Source organism: Caloenas nicobarica, chromosome 1 (assembly GCF_036013445.1).
Source record: "Caloenas nicobarica isolate bCalNic1 chromosome 1, bCalNic1.hap1, whole genome shotgun sequence".
NCBI lineage: Eukaryota > Metazoa > Chordata > Aves > Columbiformes > Columbidae > Caloenas > Caloenas nicobarica.
The window spans coordinates 48,999,239-49,017,020 of NC_088245.1; the positions used below are offsets into that span (position 1 = coordinate 48,999,239).

At 35.6% G+C, this 17,782-nt stretch overlaps 1 protein-coding gene across 1 annotated transcript in view; it reads left to right on the plus strand.

Annotated features, from left to right (window-relative positions):
- The window catches only part of DCN (decorin), a 39,572-nt gene extending 22,739 nt beyond the window's left edge, over nucleotides 1-16,833 (plus strand). The window contains exons 4-8 of the mRNA XM_065646712.1: nucleotides 8,364-8,577; nucleotides 8,766-8,879; nucleotides 10,124-10,217; nucleotides 14,115-14,253; nucleotides 15,310-16,833. Of these exons, the coding sequence (XP_065502784.1) occupies nucleotides 8,364-8,577; nucleotides 8,766-8,879; nucleotides 10,124-10,217; nucleotides 14,115-14,253; nucleotides 15,310-15,504 (756 nt within the window). The 3' untranslated portion in view covers nucleotides 15,505-16,833. The remainder of the gene's footprint in view (nucleotides 1-8,363; nucleotides 8,578-8,765; nucleotides 8,880-10,123; nucleotides 10,218-14,114; nucleotides 14,254-15,309) is intronic.
- The last annotated feature ends 949 nt before the right edge of the window (nucleotides 16,834-17,782 follow it).

Sequence of the window (17,782 nt, forward strand, 5' to 3'; positions counted from 1 at the left end):
GACACTGCATGAAATGAGTCAGAACATGGCACTGCAGATTAGAATCACTGGCCTCAGTGACTTCTACCTACTTGGCGCTCAGCTCAGGTCTCTGTTATACATCCTGCTGTGAGGTAAGCTGTTGTGAACTATGACATGTCATTAAGGTTAACTCTATGATTTTTTTTTCTTTCTTTGGTTACAGCAGATATAATTTAATAGTGAACTAAATAGGCAACTCTTCAGGGAAGAGTTTATTTGTTTTTCTTAGTCTTAAATGTACCAAGTACATGCTTAGGGATGAGTGGAAATCATACAGAAGAGAGACAGCAGTAACATAAGTTATAACAAACGACCTTCAAAACAATGCAGTTTTCCTGGATTTACTCAAGAACAAAAAATTATCTTCTCATCTCCTCCCCAAAATAATAATTTAGTCATGCAGTACATTTATGTAACTAGGCACCATCTTCACTCTCAGCAGGCATCATTCTTCTTCTTGTGTAATATCTGGGAATGATTCCCGTTCCCCACCTTGCGATTAAATATTGTTCAGAGTCAAAGGGGAATATTTTTTCAGATAAATATAACCCAAAAGCTTTGTTTTTGACACAGGTCCATTGACACTTTTGATTTAAAGAGATATATGTGTGTGATATATATATAATCATGTATATGCTTTTTAATAATATTCCCTGATAAACATGGTTTGTGTTAGCATTACACTTGACAATGTGATATTCAAAAGTTTCTTTATTTCTTAGACTTTACTAAACCTTCTTATACTCTACTAAAAAAAGGAAGATTTACATAAATTACCAGTATTATTGTTCCAAAATCTAAAATTATCAGCAAATGCAGTTAATCTCTTGCACGAAGTGGTCACTTACAGGAAAAAAAAAAATCATTAAATCCCAATTTTCATAGATCTTGAAAAAAAAATGACAGTATATTCAGTTTATTCCTTTTGAATATTGCTTTTAAATTCCTTCCTAATTCCCATAGACATCACCAGTCACGGGTATGATAGTTTCAGAAGAGATTTTCCTGAAGAAGTTGGGCTGAACCTGAAGTTCAACTTGTAATAAAAAGCAGGTGAAATAAGGAGAAAAGAAAGGATCTACCTATAACCTGCCTATGGCTTCTTTTTCAGCACAAATGTAACTGCTTATGCTCTCAGTGAAAAATAGTGCCTAAAAAAAAAATTAGTACCTACAAAAATATTCATTATATCAGAAAATTTTCCTGAGTATGGAAGTAGAGAAGTAGAGAAGTTTAAATTTGCAGCTGTGGAAATATAGCAAGAAATTAGAAAAGGATGCTGCTAAGGGTATATTTATCTGCAAATAATAGATGTCTGCCAGAAAACACCAGAGTCAACAGTTTTGGTGCACTGGATATTTTTATAGTTTCAAATTTATCCAGGAAGAAGTGGCTAAACTGTTAATGGTGTACTATAAAAACCCAGTGAGACTTCACACTATTTAAAAATGAAAGATAAGTTATTTTACCAGAGGACTTGGGATAGTAGGGAAAAAAATTAAGACAATCTTTTTTTAGGGCTGAGGACTGCATTTTGCGGTTTCAGAAAACTTTATTATACTATGTAAAAGATTTGCTTATGATTCCGAACTGTGGCAAAAAAAATCAGTGAGGTGCAATTGGAAAAGCCAGGAAAAAAAAATCGTCTATGAAACTGTCAGAATTTTCCAGTCAGACTGACACTTCTGGATAGAGTACAGTACTTTGACCCCATGGACACAATAAAGCGTCCAAAATACTACATGAGTAGCAGTCCTTCTCTCATGCACAGAGAAGGAAGAGTCCACAAAAACAGCACATGGAGTTGCAAGCTGTGTGGCAAAGCCAAAGCAAACCAGCATAAGGCCTGGCACTCAGAAAAAAGAGGTAAAAAGAAACTACTGTGTATTAGATCACTGTAAGAACAGCACAAAAAAACCAGAATAGTGACTGCATACTTTTCCGATAGGAATTTTTCAATGGCACAGTGTTAGTACAGCAAAAGAAGACGAATGTGCTACTGGCCTGAAATCAAATGGAACATTGCTTAATTTAATCTGGCAGAGCTACGCAAAGCCACGGTTGTGCATACAACAGTGCTAGAACCAGTTGTAGTACTGAAAGAAGAGGTCAGCATAATGAGAGAAAAGATTTAAACTTGGACTTAAGGTTATGACCACATCCACATTAAGGTTTTATCAACGCTAAATGTACAGGTAAATAAACTGAAATACTTTTTGTAGTAATATCAAGTGGAAAAGTAATGTATTACATTAGAAAAGTTTCATGCACTCTTTTTTTTTTTTTAATCAAAAGAAAGCTCCCTATGGAAGGACAAGAGCCCAGATTAACTGAAGAAAAGCCTAAGAACATCTTCCAGGGATACAGAAAAACTCCTAACAGATCAAAACATTTTAATGAAAGAACAGTCTTCTGATGACTCATTGCAGCTTCACTTTCCCTTTCCCAGGCATGATTAAAAGAGAACTTAAGTAAACATAATGCTCTGCAATTCACAGAATAAAGAATCCATAGCTGCTGGCACACTGTCCAGTTTTTACCTCTGAACTGAATTCCCACTATCATCAGTGGCAGACATTCTTAACAGGACTGAGAAATACTATTTTTTAAATTTTTTGTTTCCACTTGGTAAAGCTGTAAATTTCTAACAAATATTCAGAAAGAAAAAAGTTAATCTTTCTGAAATACAGCACTCCCCTAGAGAGATGTTATTTCCTCACAGTCTCCTTTGCATTGTGCTTAACACTCAATGAGATTTTCCACCGAAACAAACAAAGATAAACACATCACATGCATACAAAACATTTTTAATGTGCAGAGGATAAAGGTCTTTTCATGTGAGAAAAACAAGAAAATACTCTGAGGTCATCAAAACTGTGGAGAGAGTCAGCATGCTAAGCTAATTAAAAAAAAAAAGCAATTTTATAGAATACAACAAAAAAATAAACAAGTAAATTCTGCTAAAATGAATGACCAAAATGATTGCCTCAGTAGGGAAGGACAGGGTTGAAAGATTCTCTAGAACTTCAAAGCATTCAGATTACTTTTTGTTGGAAGAGGAAAATGTAGAGCTAGCTGTTCCCTGGTCATCTGTGCAGGTCACGTTACACAATACTTATCAGTGAGAGCTGAGACTCCATGCCAACCAGATCTGCAGCAGGCTCCTTGGCTTTGAGAGATTATTCAACAAGGTGCTGTAGATGTGATCAAACTGTTTCCACAGTCTTCTTTCGTTTATACTGCAGGCTGTTGTTTCAGTGCCTCGCCATCTCCTTCTTTCACAGTTCATTCATCTCTTCCCTCTTCTTTCTGCCATCCCTTTTTCCTTGCCTTTCATAGCTATGTCCACTCAATCCTAGGTTGGACAGGGTTACTACCAAACCCTACCAAAGGGTTTAAGTAACAACAAACACAGAATAAGTGCACCATCATGTTTTTTATGTACTTTTTATCCTTTTCCTGCCTTAACTGTAGATCAGGGGCCCTTCAGGAGACATAACATCTGGAATTCTGTTCAGAGACCTCCTTGGATTCAGGGGCCCTTGGTTTCTTCAAGTTTACCAATGTTTATGATTTTTTAAATTAATTTCAAAATTATTATTGTTTTGTAGAATTCTGTCTCCTGATATAACAAAATTGGAGAAGAAAGTCAAGTTCTGTTTTACATTTTTGGTGTGGTGGGGTTTTTTTTGTTTTTTTGTTTTGTGTGTCCTTGTGTGTTTCTTCTTTTTTTTTTTTTTTTTCTTTTTCATAATTGTACATCTACTCCTAATAGTTTGTCAGAAAAGCTGGACTGTATGTCCAGATCGTAAGTATGACTTAACAACTAAAACAATAAAGCAAACAAAAAGGACCCCATTTATTTTTATTTTTATTTGGATGCCTGACTCCTGAGCTTACAGTTCCTAAGGCATTACTGTTTCTAGCAGAACTGTAATAAAAAACCAGGTAATAATGCAATACATAACCCAGGAAATTAAAGAAATTCCATTGAGTCAGCAGATTGACTTTTCAGTTAAAAGCCTGAAGGAGGCATGCATCATTAAAGATTTGATGTTAGGTAAGAGTACCATCCCCAGCTGACAAAACAGATATATCACTGTGTATTACGTCTCAGCAATTTGCTTATCATTTTACAGTTCACTTCTGATTTTGGCAATGCTCTCACTTCAACTATTCTAAACTAAGAAGAACAGAAATAGGGATGAAAACCCCTTAGAATAATCCCCTGAGATTCCCACATAATGAAATTACACCAAAAAAATAAAATCCCCTGCTCTCCACTCCCAGGCAGGGCAAAAATTTTAAGTTTTGGTAACCCCAGGAAGAACAACCCTATGCTAGTTCCTACATGATTGCCACACACTCCCTCTGCAGTTTGTCAGGGTGTATTTTGACAAAAGGCTGCCAACAAGTGTCCTAAAATTTTCCTGAATTGTGAATCTTCCTTTTTGTTTTGGGAATAAATACTTGAGGTAGAAACCAGGCCAGAGGGAGCTAAAAGGCCAGACTCTCACTGACTTCATCTGAGCCAGCATCTATTCTTGTCATACAGTGATTCTTTCTTTTTCCTTACTACACTAATATCAGAGGTGTTTCAGTAAAAAGTAAGTCATTTTTGTAACAAAGCCTGGATTTTTTTTTCTTCTCTGAGCACCGCTTAAACTGCTGGTCATTATAAGGTGGTCCATGGGTATTACCACTGTACCATACTATAACACAGTCAATGTTCACAGCACAAAGATTACATGTTATATATGAAAGAGAAAAAAGGCTTTATCTCAGGAAAATGAAGACGGAAGCTAATTTTTCTCTTACCCACAGGAAATTGCTATGAACCATGTAAACCTGACTAAGCGATGACTTTAATACTTCATGTATTTGTACCTCTTCATTTTGTCCGTCCTTCCTTCCTCCCTTCCTCCCTTCCTCCCTTCCTCCCTTCCTCCCTTCCTCCCTTCCTCCCTTCCTTCCTTCCTTCCTCAAATATCTTAGCATCCATACCAAACTATGCTGAAACATGCATTTGTGTGCTCAGGCTTGGAATTGATGATATGCTTTTCTTTTTTTTTTTTTTTTGAGTGTGGGGAGCATGTTTGTTTTAAAAGAAATATCTTTTTCTCCACCAAATATTGAAGCATGGAAGAAAGATTTTTGAACAAAAGTATCAATTCCTAGGCTCTGTTCTAGGCTGCCATGTTTCTTCAATATGCCAAATAATTTCACACTAGCAGCATTACAAGTGCTATCTGTGGCCAAGGGCTCAACACTTTCAGCACTGTCAGGCTGACCATTATTTTTCCCAGTACAAGATTTTTATATGTACAAGGTGAATATAATGCCCTATCACACCATCTGGGCTTTATTCAGGATACTTAGCCCATGTGGCATGCTTTTGCCTAACATCCCTTCCTCAATTGCACTGCCTGCAGATGTTTTCCCTAGGTTTTTCTCCTCTAGTTCCTGTTTGCACTGACTCTAAATTCCCTGGAGTATTTTATTTTGTTTTGTTTTAACTTTTGTTACATGCAAACCATACGGGGCACATTCTGAGGAAAGTAAACAGCAGTGCTCCACAGCTAATAACCTCATTCTTTAAGCCTTGTGTATAATAGAGTTATTGTGAAGTGGGGAAGGAACCCAGGGGTATGGCTTGCCAGGTGCTGTGCTGGTGTGTTATCCTCATCATTTGCTGTTGCTCTGGGAGACAGTAAAACTTCTCTTGCAGATTCTGATGTGTGGATTTATTTTTCCTTCTTCACAGCTGCACAACAGTGTGGAAAAATAATGCAGGTTTAAAATACTTGGAGTAAGGACTTGCAAAGCAGAGTGCAAGTGGGAAATGATATTCTGGTACCAAAAAAAGTGGAAAACTACAGGCTTGTGATACCTTCCCATCTCACACTACCATATATATGTTCCCGCTGTGAAATCAGTATTTTTAAACATACCTTTGATAGATAATATCATTTCTAAGTGAGAGACTTTCTGAATGTTTGAATAAAACTAATTTCTGTGTGTTTCCCCAAGATAACATGATCATGTTCAGCAGAAAGCGTTGAGAAAGCAGAACAGATTAATCCTACATACCTAGATAATTTCTGATTTTGGTCAGGACTATCAGTTCTGCTCTGAAGAGCTGTAACAGTCCTCTTAACATCAGCTACTCAGAGAATATTTATATAACAGGGCCTAGCTCAATGTATACCTATCTGTTTCCAGCAAGAAATATTTCACATCAGATCATCAGCTGTGATAATCAAAACCAAAACATTCTTTATCTAAAAGACAACGAATTTAAAACAAATCAAATAAAAAAGAAAAAGAAAAGGCAGACTTTTAGCTGAAATAAGTGACAAAGTAGTGCAAAACAGGATGCAGGATAAAAATTTCAAGTGCTGGTGAGTGTAAACTCACTGAATATTGACTTGGATATCTATGAAAAAAAACCAAAAAACCACCATGGTAAAATTAAAAAAAAAAGTAGTAATTATCAGTAACATATTCAGTTATGTAGTTATTATGATTGAAATAATGAAAGAGATTCATCTGCATAATTCAAGATGTACTCCTCATGATAACTGAATTGTTTCCTGTGTCCTAATATTGGGCAGGTAGCTGTATTACGCTACAGGCAGAATCTACATCTGTATCACAATTCTGGCATGGGTGACTCTTAGGAAACCACACCCCATGTGTACCCCCTGTGTTCTTATGGCAGTTCTTATAAGTCAGGCTCAAATAAAAGAGAATTGGGGCCATGGTTTCCACTGACCAATATATTTATTTTGGGAGAGGCTTATTGTTAGGGAAATACTCTGCTGAACTATGAGTGACCTTTTCTACCTCCTCTTGCAAATGTGTTATTGCTAGCTAGCATAGAAAATTAAAACCAGATATGCTCAGCTTTATGTGTACTCAGTTGAAACCACGTACAGAACACACTGCTTGCATTGCTCAGGATGAGCTGCAAGAGGAGTCCATTAGGGAAAAAACAGCCATCAAATACCATTTTAAACTGTCTTCTCACCTCTTTTTTGGTTTTCATGATAGAGAGGTACTATCACAAACGCTGGTATATTTCTTGGCATTCTTTTAATACTTAACTGATTGTGGAAGGAGCTGGATGTTCAATTTTCCTCCAAGAAACAGAATACAGTATAATTCTGAAAATATTAAAAGTGTATTAAAATACACTGAATGTTAAATATACTATATGCAAAATAAAAAATCTGTGGTTTAGCAGCAACTGTTGTATTCTGTTTCTGAAAACAGCATAGTGGAGTTAGTGAACAAAGATGTTATATAGCTGTTCTCTAGTCATAAATATAAATAGATATTGATATCTATATTTACACAGCCCATTTGACCCAAGCCGCTGCACAAGTAGCCTGATAAGTAGATAGCAAACAGATGGAATGATAGATTCATTCTCATATGTATTATATTTTAAATCCTTTCCATTGCCTGCATTACTGTTCTGGCAGTAATGGGACTTTCTTCTCCTTTCTTGTCATGGTTGGCTAATCAAAAAGAGAGTCAGCAATAATCTAAAAGTTCAGAGGAGTGCGGAGACCACCTACTACAGGTAACAGAGCTTCTATGGATGCCTTTTTCTCCTGACAGTATAGAGAGGTAATTTGCTTAGAGTTACACTGAGTGGGAACTAGACTAGGCACCTACACAGTAGGTAGAATGAATTTGGTCCATGATCCCCAACTGCAGGTCTTAGAGTATGATGCCTCAGATTGCTCCCCATCCATACCAAGTTATGCATACCAAAAAAATAACTTATATCTCTGCAAAAATGAGGCTATTACTTTACAGTAAGTTCAGTCTGTAAGACTAACAGCAAAGAGGTGATGACATACATATTTTTTTAAGCTAGGTTGTGCCTTCCTTGTATTGAGTCATAGCACTTTCTGTTCAGCAAAAATGGTGAGGATGTTTGTGTGATGATGGGTTAGGTAGAAAAGTATCCTCAGAATAAACAAAACCAGGGCGGGGGGGAATAATGTTGGGTTTATGTGAATGACTTTTTCTTCTCAACTTTCAAGTTGAAGGGTTGTACTTATTCTTCGATATAAATTATGGACATTAACAGAAGTTGCATATATGCCAGCAATGAAATAACACTTGTATTTGTAATGTAGGCCTTGTTTATCTTTCAGAGTTTCTTAATCTATATGTTTTAGTACTGCATTACATCTTCTTCAGCTCATTAAATTGACCATCACAAGACATCAAAAGACACTAGGAAAGAATAGGTACTTTTTAATTTTTCATTCATAAAATAATTTCCCTAGTGGTCATCTGAGATGTCCTTCATTATTACTCCACAGGCATTGATCCTTGTTAACAACAAAATCAGCAAAATAAGCCCACTGGCTTTTGCTCCTCTGAAGAAACTGGAAAGACTTTACCTGTCCAAGAACAACCTGAAGGAACTCCCAGAAAACATGCCGAAGTCTCTTCAGGAGATACGAGCTCATGAGAATGAGATCACCAAGTTGAGGAAAGCTGTCTTTAATGGACTGAATCAAGTGATTGTCTTAGGTACGAGCATGAGAAATTATAACAAAATCCACTCAGTGTTTTTTCAAGATGTTGTTTTTAGTTCAATCAGTGATTTTATGTAGAAAGCCAAGGAATGCTCCAATAAATTGTACCTCCAAATTAGCTTTGACCTGAAGGATAAAGTTAGCTACACTGCAGCACAGCTCACGATCATGTTTTGTTGGCAGAACTAGGCACCAATCCAATCAAGAGTACAGGCATTGAAAATGGAGCTTTTCAGGGGATGAAGAGGCTCTCCTACATCCGTATCGCAGACACCAACATTACTAGCATCCCAAAAGGTAAGAAATTCAATGAATATTTCAAGAGATTTGCACAGGTAAAGTATAGTGACTTCTAGTCTTCTGGAAGAAAAAAAAAATATTATGGAAATCTTTTGAGGCAATCCTTAGAGTATCTATTACTTGACTACTTCATTTTTTGGTCTGCTGAGTTTTGTGAGTTTGAAAAATCTTGGTTTTCTATTATGAGAAGCTCCACAAGAGGTGCACTGTCAAAAGTAAGCCATTTTATGTTATTTTGCTTTTCTTCTCTCATCACTGAAATATGAAGTGGGAGAATGTTTTCACTCTCCAACCCTGGTTTGTGAACCTGACCAACATTATACACATGTAAACTCATGTAGAATTTGCATGAAACTCATGTAGAACTAAAGTTCCACAAGCATAAAATCAGCCTGCACAGGTCTGTGAGTTTGGAGCCAAAAATACTATTTCTACCCAAAACAGAAATAGTTGCTATTTTTAAAAGCACTTGATTGCAAATTGTGACAAAATAAGAACAACTTCAATATAACCCATTGAAACAAAGCAAAACAAAACAGAATGGTTCTAATCCAGAGGAAATTATATTCAATTTATTCATACTTTAGTGAGCAGTTTGTTTTGAAATAGCTGAAAAGTTTTTGAAAGTTAATACTAGTTGTTATTTCTTTCTTCCCCCATTTCCTGTTTTGGATGTTCCTTTGAGGTACCTCGGATAGCTAAAATAATTGGTTCAAAATTTTTTTCCATGATGAACAGGATTTACAAACTAGTATGTGCCTTACCTTAAATAACATTAAAATTATTTTACCTCATCTTTATAATCTCATTTTCTGCTGCTGTTATTTCTTCAATATCTAGGCATCAAAGGTTTGTAGATTTATGTATGTGAATAGTCTGGCTAAAATGAAAGCTTTTTCTCTTACACTATTATATATGTCCTATTTACATAATCATGAAGGGTAGAATTCATATCTTGGAAGAATTTAATGTAGCTATTTTTTAAGAATTAACTGTTCTGTAATGACCTTAGGAACTTGGTCATATTTCATGCTAAACAAATTTTTACTAGATGTTTTCAGTTTCCCTGATTGTGAAAGTTCTTTGTTTCATTTAATGAATTGTTCTTGGCCATGTCTAATAAAAAAATCTTTTTTATTTTTTTTTTAACTGACAAAGACTCTCAGTATAACACAAGTCCGTTAAAGAAGGATAATAACCCAGTTTTATCAATAGTAATTTTATGGTGTTCTCTCTTTCAGGCCTTCCTCCATCCCTTACTGAACTTCACCTTGATGGCAACAAAATCAGCAAAATTGATGCTGATGCTCTGTCTGGACTGACCAACTTGGCAAAGTAAGAGTTCATTTCTTCTTTTCACATAAAATATTAGTTGAAATTGTAATCACAAACAACACTTTCCAGCTGTTTTCAATGATGAGTGATGTATGCCCAGGACAATTGTTTTTTTGATTAAAAAAAAAAAAAAAGATAAAAAGAGCGATTAGGCATTTTATGTCATGCTCCTTTCATTTTATTTCCATCTTTGGTTTATGCAGTTTTCTTGGGAGACTGCATTGCTGATGTGATTTCCTCTGGAAACTGAGGAAGAAAGCATGTGGGAACCAAAAATTCTTGCAACAGTGTTTCCTCTGTTTCTCAAGAAAGGCAAGTCTGCAATGAGTCCAAGAACATGACAAAAAAACCATAATGATACAGTATAAATGAAAAAAGGGTCATTTTTTCAGGGTGCTTGTACCTTCCTAATATGTGAATATATCGTTGAATAAGTTTCTCTAACTGTAGAAACATGTAAGGAGAATTCTTGAAGAGTAGTTATAGGCATACAGAATCATTTGTGAATTAGTTCACATTAGATAACGTTGAAATGGTAACATGGGCCTTTAATACAAAGTATATTAATATTATGATACTTTCAAACTTTTGTAAGAAAATAGAAGGAATATTGATCTAAAAGATTATTAGTCAGATTGATGGATTTAATTCCTGGATCTTCATCTTAATCATTCTGCTTGTCATAATGAAGGAAGAAAATGGAAATAAAAGAAAGATTACTAAACAACGGTAGTTAAATTTACCACTGTTTATAGTAGCTTGGGCAGCAATTCAGTGAAATGAATATATAGTAAATTAATACATATTTTGAATCTGGCAATTTCAGGTGATAAGGCTTAGAACACCATTCTAGAGCTTGGCACTTCAGTTCATATTTGATGTTCATATTTGATGTTCATATTTGATCACGGACTAATCCCCACTGAATAAAAGTCTTCTCCTCGATTTTCATGAAAAAATAAAAATACCATAATTATGGGTTAGGGGATTATGAAGCCATTATTATTAATGATACAGACTTAGTATAAAATGTAACATCCTCCAGAGAAATGATAAAGAAAACTTCCAAAACTAAAACAAAATCATAACTACTCAGGTAAAGAGTAAATTACTTTACTGGGGAGGTGAAGTGTGTGTGTGGGGGTATGTCAGCTGTCCTGTAGATGACCCAGTTTTTCTGCTTTTTCACATTAATATTTAGAAAACACTATAGGTGACATCACATGGATAAAACTGTTGGGAGTCCTTCTTAAGACATAAAGTTTTATGCAGCAAGTGCTGATGGACTACTAAAAATATCCAACCTTGGGCTGCTTCCATTGTGGTTGTACTGTACAGAGAAACAGGATACTCCATTGGTGTGGAAATGTGAGAGGCAGGCACGAAGTTTCAAACCGCTCTCTGGCCTGTGCTTAAGCAAACAACTTAAGCATACTCAGAAATCCTCTTTTGTAAAATTGAAAAATAAGGTAGAACACAGATTTGGTGAAAAAGGAGGGCGTTGGACGTTACAGAGTAGGCAGATGAAGAAAGGAAGGAGCTACGGAAGAGGTCCAAGATAGCATATGGGATAAATCTAAGGGGCAGCATGCCATTTATGTCACATAAAAAATGTACCAAAACATAGCTTTTATTTACACATCTAAGACTTCAGGAACATCAATGCGGGGTCAGACCACACTCTCCTCCTGGGTCATGTCAACACATGCTCAACAGTCTAATATAGATGCCTTAAAGCACAGTTAGACTTTGAGAAACAGGTCATTCTCCTGACTGTGTTAAGGTGTTTTGAACTGTGAGATTGGTGTAGATCTACTGCTCATTCTCTTCTGAATTTTGAGTTCTAGCAAAATGCCAATATTTGTCTTTTTTGTTTGTCTGCTTTCCTTGTAAAATTGCTCTTAAGTCTTCATATAAGGCTACCATGGAAAACAACAACTTATTAATGTAAACCAAAAAAAGGCTTCACTGGTTTCATGCAGGAATGAGCACCACAGGAGGATATACACACTACACAACTGATATTGCTAAAGTTTATATCCTGTTAAAGTTTACTGAAAAGATCTAGCTCCATACAGTGGAAGTCACATCGAGCCCTGAATAACGATGATCTTGAGCAGCATGAAGTTTGTTAAAGAGCATGTAACAAAAAAAAGCGGGAATGGGCAAGCAGGGATGTTGGAGGCAAAAGAAGGTGAAAAAAACATTTGAGAATTTCTTCAACTTTTAGATACATTTTTGATGATGTTATTCAATGGTTTAGAACACTAACTAGATCAGCTAAAACACTGGAAATAGATTATGTATTCACTAATAGAAAAGGAAATAGTATGTCAATATACTAGGCAAGAGTGATTTTTCAAATTCTTACTTTTTGAGTTCCCATGGGAAAAAGGAGACAAAGACCATATTATTTCCTAACACTCTCTATCGTTCTGTATTTTACACACTAATGTTGTCTTATTTCATTTGTAAACATGACCCCAAGTGACTGAGAGTTTGTTTGTAACACATTTAGATGAGATGTAATTATATATGATTTCACTGCTTGTGAGAGTTAGAGCCACTTTTCTACAGACTCCTCCAATTTTACTCTTTCCCTAAAAGAGTTTCTCTGCATGAGCTAATCCAGAGTTGATCTTGTCCATCCTTATGGTGTGTAAAGGGGTTACTTTTGCTTCAACAGACCAACATGGAAGTCAAACCTGCTTTTTTCATGCTAATCTCCCTAGGTGTGACACATCTGCTTATAGACCTGTGTATTTAGTGAGCATATATTTAGATATGTGTCAGCCAAGAATTTATAGCCTTTAGCCAACTTTTTTTTAACCCAATTCTTTTAAAGATATTCACTATAAGCACCCATTACTGAAATGCTTTGTAGACGTTCTGTATATCTTCAGAACAAATTGCTCTTTAGGCTCAAATCCCCCAAGCTTTACTAAATCTTGTAGTCATAAGGAGTTTTGTTCTGATAACTTTTAAATGAAAAAATTCACCAAATTTACCAAAGATATGGGAAAAAAAATGATTGCTTAAGGAAAAAAAAATAAAGCAACCTAGATCAAGTAGGTTTAGCCTTTATAGAAATAATTTTCTCAAAGGACAAGACTCCTTATGATGACAACTCCTGTAGAGTTATCACTGAATTCCTTACTGCAACACAGAACATTGCAAATTATGAGAGTCTCTTCAAAAAATTTCATAGTTTTGTACTCACAAACTGAAATAGTATTAATACAGATATCCACAGATAGGACCAGATTTTACAAACCAGGCATAAATTGTGCTAGTAAACCTAGCATGTGGATATATAAAGCAGGAAGGATGATTTTGTGGTGAAAGCTGTGGACTGGAACCCAGGAGAAATGTGTACAACCCACTTCTGTGTCCTGCTGAACAGATGATTACATATGACTCAGCTCTTGATTCCAGTTTGTAACATGGCTCTAACTACATAAGTATGTTAGAAGGGTGTAGTGAAGGTTTAAGCTTAACAGTTCTGGTCACCCTGGGTTATGCAGTTTGACAAAGAAAGTTACAGCCAGTGCTCCTGAAGTCCTGCAAGAACCTCTTATTCAGCTTTTAAAGGAAGATTGGTGCCTATGGAGATACACAGTACATATTTACAGTGGGATTAGTCATATAGCTCATGAAACTATGCAGTACCATGATCGTAAATTGAATGACATAATGACAATTATGATAATTCACATCAGACATTAAATTTATATTTAAATATGTTTATCTAGACTAGTTCTCTGTGGTGACTCTGTACCTCACATATAATTCTGAAAATTAGCCTGGTCTGTTCTATACAGTAGTGTGTAGAAGTAATCAACCCAAGGAAGATGATTATGTGAGAAAGTTTAACTTTTCTTTTTTTTTTTCTTTCAGATTGGGTCTTAGCTTCAACAGTATTTCTTCAGTTGAAAATGGCTCTCTTAACAATGTACCTCATCTGAGAGAGCTCCATTTGAACAACAACGAACTTCTTAGAGTACCTGGTGGGCTGGGCGAACACAAATATATCCAGGTAAAGTTTATCATACTGTCTCAAAGAGCAATAGTTGAAAGATTCTGATTGGTATTTGTGTGGTTATTCACTCTTGAACAGAAACATATACAGTATTTGTGCAAAACTGTTGAACAGGCATGGAAAAGTTACATACAACAGGAAGACACATTTAGATTTTTGTGTGAGTGTGGCTATGGAGGTGTATAGATCTGGAGGTGTGCATTTGTATGTCTGTGCGTCTGAGGGGATGCAACAAATATGGGTATATTTGTCTACATTAATTTCCTCTTTACTTATAAAATGCTTTCAAATAACATTTTTTGTGTTGATTTTTTTTTTTCACTTCTACTCTGACATACATTTTGCAACCTTTCCCAAGAAGAGTCCCTTTGGTAACTCACAAAGCTATGCTTTTAGGAGGGCAAAGAGACACAACATGCAGTATTTTGAGGTCTGTGTGGCTGGATAACTAGAAATATGGCTTCTTGGAACTAATTAAAATCTTTCTGCACTTGGACTAAGACTTTACAGGACAGAAAGCTCCCAAAGAATGGAGATTCCCAAATGTAAATCACCACTTGCATGTAGCTTAGGAAAAATTGTCAGAAATAGTGATTCTGGAGCAACGTAATATTCATCAGCTATTTTAAATCACTCTTAGTGATTTCTTTGGTTCTGAGTCCTGTACAGTTGCACTCATGAGAGCAAAAGCATTAGAGCTGTAGAGAAGCAAATTAGCACCAAATACATTCTTTGTACACAGCACATGCTTCTGAACCACAGCACTGTATTAATAATGCCACATCTTTGACTCCTTTTTTTGTTACAGTATGATCAAATCATAGTAATGTTCTTAGAATGCTTTGCAGTTTCTTCTGTTTCTGTAGAAATTACTTTTAACTGGTTATACTCTAGGTATTTCAAAAGGAAAGCATAATCAAGCATTTGTTTGGAAAAAATGGTATTTACTCTGTAAAACATTGCACAATACATACCAAGCATTTGACATCAAGTTATTTATCTTATGTGCCATGGCAGCTCTAATTCTCACTTCTGCACTTCTACGCTTTTCAGGTGGTTTATCTTCACAACAACAAAATTGCTTCCATCGGTATCAACGACTTTTGCCCTCTTGGCTACAATACCAAAAAGGCAAGCTATTCTGGTGTGAGTCTCTTCAGCAACCCTGTGCAGTACTGGGAAATCCAGCCCTCTGCTTTCCGATGTATCCATGAACGCTCTGCAGTACAGATTGGAAATTATAAATAGATGTCTAAAGATGGCGTTTGGTTCTGTTTCAGCTAAAGTACCTGTTGTAATAGGCCTGTTCAAAAAATTGTTGCTAACAAATAATGCCAAATACCAGAAGCTTCACTTTAAAGTGGAGATGATCCATTGATTTAGAATAAATTAATCATTACAGATGTACAAGATCAAGCATACCAAAAAGAATTGCCAACTGTGCTTTAAACTGACTTATTTCAGCCTTCTTTTCCAGCATGCTTTCTGTGGTATTTTTCAGTTTGCTGAATGCTACAGGTTTTCAGATTCCAGTGTATATGAGATTCGGAGTAAATATTTGTCAAGCTATGATATTAAAAAAAAAAAAAAAAGATAGCAATTGCGGTTAATTTTATAGCCACACCAAAAAAAAAAAAAAGAAAAAAGAATACTAGAGGGAAAAAGGACTCTCAAATCATCTTGAGACTTGAGAAGGTGAGAGTTACCTCCTTTAAATTTATTTCAGGCCCTGGAGGTTTAAAAATATGTGCTATAACACTTAGCTAATTCTGAATGTATCTATTTAGCAGAGGCAAATAAAGTTGTTGCTAATGTCATTATTTTGGGAAAAATAAGATAAATTCATATTGTACACATACTTCTCTTAAGTTTGCCATTCTTCTAGAGCAATGCTATTCAGGATTAGCCTAACATAATCCTATTGAACAAAATAATGAGTAGTCTGCAGTACGAAACTTGTAACCTATGTCTGGAGCTCAATGACTACATTTCTCTAGGGCAAAACCCTCTCACCTTAGTCACGAGAGCAGTTTTAATTACTTCAGTGAGACTGCCTTGCAGAGTATGGTATTAGTCATTGGCATAAATCCATGTATATCTCTAAACCAAAAATAATAGCAGTTCACTGTTCAGTTGTTCTACATGGTACCTTTGTCAGCATCCTTTACTGTTTTTGGTTTTTTTAAACTATGTTTTTAATTGTCAAGTAGAGATATGCAGGCTCCCCATCTGATGAATTTGTGGCATTTAGATTATAAGCAAAATAATAGGTATAGCAAAATATGAAGTGAAATAACTGCAAGGCCTAGCTGGACATTGCTGGGACACCATTCCTAGAAGTATCTTCTTAGACTGATTTGAAGCCCTCTGCAAACTGGGATTCATCAGCCCATAACAATGGGCACATCAAAGGTAGGCTGCACATTTCTACTGTCAATCTGCAAAGCTAAACATATATTCAATAAAAATGTCACCTTAAAAGGATCTTCTGCAGCCTCTTAATACTCCAAGGTCAATCTCTCTAATTTTTAAAACTTATATGTCATTTATATTAAAGGATAATGTAACACAGGCAAACTCCAAAGTGTTTGTCTTTATTTTCTGTTTTGGTAGCATAACACAGTGTGTCAGAACTTTAATTATTATTAAGTCTTGAAAACTGAAAATCTTTGACATGGTCACTACGTGTGAAATTCTCTTACTTCAAGAAACTTTTTCATGCCTAACACTCATAGGTATTTTTTCTAGAAAATGAATATATTCTCTTTAGAGTTGTCATTTATTCAGGTGGTAAATAATTAGAAACTATTGTGAATCACTAAAACCATTACATAGAATAAGCGTGTTTGCACTCTTGTTAGCTATCTTCATATAGTAGCCAATGATTTCCCCCATTTGCATCTGGTTTTTCTTCTGGATTTCAGATTTTCTGAGTGTTATTTTTGAATAAATCTAACAGCACGTGATATCCTTCTGTCACTGGAGGGAAATCCCTGAGAAAATCACCAGTTAAATTTTTTTGGTTCTTGGTTAGATATCTGCTGTTATTCAGAGAGAGACTTCGTGCAGAAAGCTAAGCACTAGCATTTCAATAGAGAACAAAGGCATTGCCTTAGCTTGAACAGCTCCACAGGGTTTGTATGTACACGATTCAGGTTATCAGATACAGATACAATTTACAGGAAGAGACTTATAGAATAAATAATAACAATTACTTATTATCTAACACTTCGTTAAAGATATATACTACCTTCCCATTTCTACCTCCGTGGCTTTAAGATCTCTCCATACTAAGGCTTTTCTTTCAAACCAGAAGCAACTTTAAGTCCAGAAGAAAATATCTGAGCCTGGTCCTCCTCTATAACACCTATGGTATGTCCCATACCAAGATTGCTGCCCTCTGTGGTAAAGCACAAGCTGTTCCTCATTAAATACGTTCTCTTCTAACAACTGAGGGCTGCAAAGATAATAGGACTTTCCTGATTCCCAGCCCTATGCGATAAAGCAGAATAAGCAAATCCTATAA